This window comes from Vigna angularis, chromosome 8 (genome assembly GCF_016808095.1).
Source record: "Vigna angularis cultivar LongXiaoDou No.4 chromosome 8, ASM1680809v1, whole genome shotgun sequence".
Taxonomy (NCBI): domain Eukaryota; kingdom Viridiplantae; phylum Streptophyta; class Magnoliopsida; order Fabales; family Fabaceae; genus Vigna; species Vigna angularis.
Genome location: NC_068977.1, coordinates 338,412 through 342,641, shown reverse-complemented (window position 1 = coordinate 342,641; position 4,230 = coordinate 338,412). Strand labels below are relative to the sequence as shown.

Sequence of the window (4,230 nt, the reverse complement as noted above, 5' to 3'; positions counted from 1 at the left end):
ACAAAGAATTATATTTCTTAATTTTTTGAGAAAAGAGTTGTCTTAATACTAATTTATTAAGAAGAAGAAAATAATTTTTAAGATACCGTTTTTTAAGATTAATTTCTATATTTTTCTGTCGAGACAGAAGAAAAACGTTTGTATAATTAAAAATAATACAATGCACTTATGATAACTTTATCTTTATGTAGCATAAATCTTACAAATGCTAATCCAAGTCACAAGCACACTAGTTAAAGAATTCAAAGATAAATTTTTTAATTAAAATAAAAAATAAAATTATTATTTTTTAATACATAATCACACTATTTAAAAAAAAAAATTATTAATAGTCACACGTGTCAAGTTATTGTTGAATCTCGATTTGATTACTATAATTATTATTTTAATTCAATTTAGATGTATCAGTTGAAATTTTCGAACAATTACAACGAGAAAGAAATTGTTTTAACCATAATTTAATATCATGATCTTCGATAATGGTGACTTTGAAACACATGCCTATAACTATAACTTAAGGGACAATCCAAAACAGCTCCACCAAAACCAAGGTTTGAGCTTTGTGAATCCAAAGTGAAGAAAGGATGGCAAGAGAACGGTCCTTTTACAGAGATTTTCTGCCAATTTTGGTGCTTCTTGGCACTGAATTCAATGACATGGGTTTACTCACACTCTTCAAAGTAGCCTCACTGCAAGGATTGAACAGCTATGTCTTTGTGGCCTATGCTTATGCTGTTGCAACCACTGTGCTTCTTCCTGTCACTTTTTTCCACAGAAGGTTTGTAGCAAATCATCATCAATGATACAAGTATTGTTTATCTTGAACTTATGTTTGAAGGATTTTATCAGTTACCATGTTGTCTGTCTTATGTCCCTTTGCAGATCAAGGGTGGTTCCTCCACTCAGTTTCTCCACAGTATCCAAAATAGTTCTTCTTGGGGTGATAGGGTAAAGGAACTTACCACACTTTTCAAAGCCTTTTAATATCAGTTTTGTCACTGTTGTTGTTAGTTAGATATGTGGTCCAAGGATTCTCATACAAACATTTGATGATTTTGCTGTTCTTGTTTTGTAATTTGATGGTCATGTGTTGCAGAAGTTCATCTCAGATACTGGGTTATGCAGGAATCAGCTATAGTTCTCCAGCTCTTGCTTCATCAATTGGCAATCTGGTGCCTGCTTTAACCTTTATCCTTGCCGTAATCTGCAGGTTCACTCTCCTTGCTTTATTACTGTATTTTGCAATTTCTTTATTTGAACTATTTTATTAGTTTTTCTCCCACTTGAGGGTATTTTGTTATATTCTATGCATCGAAAACAACTAGAAGTAATTTCAAAGTCTATGTCATTTTCACATTAAAGAAAAGAGTCTCTGTCGTATGCTTTCTTTTCTTACACGCATCTCTTAAATAAAGCTAAGCATATTTGTTAGTGTGTGAAAATGCCATGGTCAACTTAGAACCCCACCAATTTATTCAATATTCTCAGATTGATGACTATACAAAGACTGATTAGAGAAACCCATCTGACTGTGGACCAAGATTCCAATTACTATTCAAAGTTCTACTTATGACACCATTGACTAGTACCAAGTTCATCATAGGTGATCTTATTTCATCAAATCAATTGTAGGAATTAAGCTCAATGTGATCTTTGAAGAAAATGGTTCTGAACTGTTAGTAAGTTCATGATATTAACCACTAAGAATGAATATCTCAGTCTTCTTTTGTGGACTTATTTTGTTTTCTGTTGTCCTCTTATGACTGCAACTAAGGATGGAAAAGTTAGCTGCTAAAAGTAGGAGTAGTCAAGCTAAGGTAATGGGAAGCATAATATCAATATCAGGTGCATTTGTTCTGACTTTCTACAAAGGACCATCAATCGTCAATGCTCACAAACATCTTTCCTTGTCACTTCAAGATCAAATTAACTTTCTTAAATCAGAGGATGCTAGCTGGGCCACTGGTGGCATTCTGCTGATAGCTGACTACATTCTGACTTCAGTATGGTACATTTTAGAGGTAGGGTCAAGGTTTTCTAAACTAAGGTATAATTTAGAAATTAAAGTGGATAATTATCATGGTTTATAAGATCATAAACTGTAGAATTTAGTTATTTTGCACTTTAACTTTGGAGGATCCACATTATTTTTGTGAATACATTTCTTGCTACTTCATATGGAAAGCCTTAGAATCTTAGTTCTAACATATTTTAATTCCTTTGCAGGAGGATATCTTGAGAGTGTTCCCGGATGAACTTACTCTAGTCTTGCTTTACAATGTCACTGCCACAATATTCACTGCAACTGTAGGTTTATTTGCTGAGCCAAGTGCTAGTGCTTGGAAAATAGGTCTAAATGTTTCACTGATCTCCATTGTTAGCTCAGTAAGATATCTTGCACACTGCTGTTTCTCTTAAACCAGAAAGATACACCTTCCTTTGCTTGTGTATAAATGTTTCCATTGATGATTCTTTTTTGTGCATTTAGGGACTATTTGGAAAGTTAATGAGCAATGTAGTTTATGCCTGGACATTGAATTTAAAGGGGGCTGTCTTTGTAACATCCTTCAGGCCACTTCAAATTGTGATTGCAGTTGCAATGGGTGTTTTGTTCCTTGATGATACTCTGTACATTGGAAGGTATGATGCTACATCAAATATGTGTTTGATTCTTGCTTAAAACATGGGGAAACAATTGTCCACGTTATTATGTTGAACAATGAAAATTCAGTCTAATAAAAATTGTACTTGTTGGGAATGTGCTTTATAAAAATGTGAAGAAATGAAACTCCACTAAATGGTGTGGATGCAAGTGGATTAGAAAAATCTAGGATGAAATAAGATAATAAGATTGATTTAGCTAATGTGAAGAGCCATGATGGTGTCAATGAACTCAATTGAGATTTGTGAATAAATCTGGAATAAAATGATTAGCTGGTAGTAGATTGGTTATGAATGGCATGGAATTGGTGAGGAATCCTTCCTCAAATATCTTACTTTGTTTCTTAGTTTATTATTGGAAGTCCTACATCGACTAGAGATAAGGCTAATATAAAGTATATAAGTGGTTGCAAACCTCACCTTTCAAGCTGGTTTTGCGGGGTTGAGTTAGACTTAAAGTCTACTTCTTAACATGGTAGTGCTAATCTCTTCCCAAATTTCCTAATCTGAAAATGGAACAATTAATAGATAAAACAGATCCCCAAATTCTAACTATCCTCATTTTTTTGGCAATTTTTTTGATGATTTGTGATTTTCTACTGACAAAAGGCCATTTCAATGAGATACTATCAGTAAAATTCACTATGAGATACTATCAGTTCTTTCTAACACTGACAACATAGACATATACATAGTACAATTTAATAACAGTTTGTCGATATGTTCATTTGTGTACATTTTTTGTCTGCCTTTTGCAGCGTAGTTGGAGCCATAATAGTATCGATTGGTCTTTATGTTGTGTTGTGGGGCAAGGCAACAGAAGAGATTGAGGAAGTTGTTGGTGGCTTGGAATCACTAACTGCTGAGAATGTTCCTCTCTTGCAAAACCAGAGAACTGAAACATCAGAAAAGAATGTTTAAAACAAAAATACAAACTCTTCCCACTTTTAACATCATAGAAAAACCATAAAAAAAAAACCCATTTTCTTGCATAGAACAGCAAGAGTACATAGTTCCATTGTTCCCCAAGATGATTCTGAGCTGCTTATACCTAAGTGAAGTAAATGGAAGATTTTCATTGTTAACACAGCTTGCTGTTACTTATGATGTACATAGTGTGGTTTGTCATAGAATCGAACCTACACTGTTCTTTACACAGAGGAGTTGTAACTTTTATTCAAGTGGTTTAATGGAAAAACAGACATCTCTCTCTAAACATGTCAGATAACGACATGTATGTACACATGTAACATGAATGTATTTAAACATGGTGTGGTATAATTGACAGGTAACTACACTCCCTAAACACATGGGTCAAGTATTAGATCAATTTTGTGTGTGTATGGAAAAAAACTATTGGTAAAATATCAATCCTCGAATGGATTTTAGTCTTTTAAGAACTTCATAAAAAAGGAATGACTTTTTTCCAAATGATCATAACTGCAACTGGAGTTACTTTGGACACTTTTCAACATCTCAGCTTTTTTGTGTGGTGTATCAAAAGGATGGTGGAAGCACCTCAGTAAAGATCGCAAAGGTTGATAAATATTGAAAGCAATAACCTACTCT

At 33.5% G+C, this 4,230-nt stretch overlaps 1 protein-coding gene across 1 annotated transcript; it reads left to right on the top strand.

Annotated features, from left to right (window-relative positions):
* The first annotated feature begins 481 nt into the window (after positions 1–481).
* LOC108344725 (WAT1-related protein At3g28050) lies at positions 482–3,967 on the top strand. Its single transcript, XM_017583197.2, has 7 exons — positions 482–778; positions 883–948; positions 1,097–1,210; positions 1,775–2,021; positions 2,227–2,385; positions 2,489–2,640; positions 3,420–3,967. The coding sequence occupies exons 1-7, from the start codon at positions 585–587 to the stop codon at positions 3,580–3,582; spliced, it is 1,095 nt and encodes a 364-aa protein (XP_017438686.1). The 5' UTR covers positions 482–584; the 3' UTR covers positions 3,583–3,967.
* Positions 3,968–4,230: the final 263 nt, after the last annotated feature.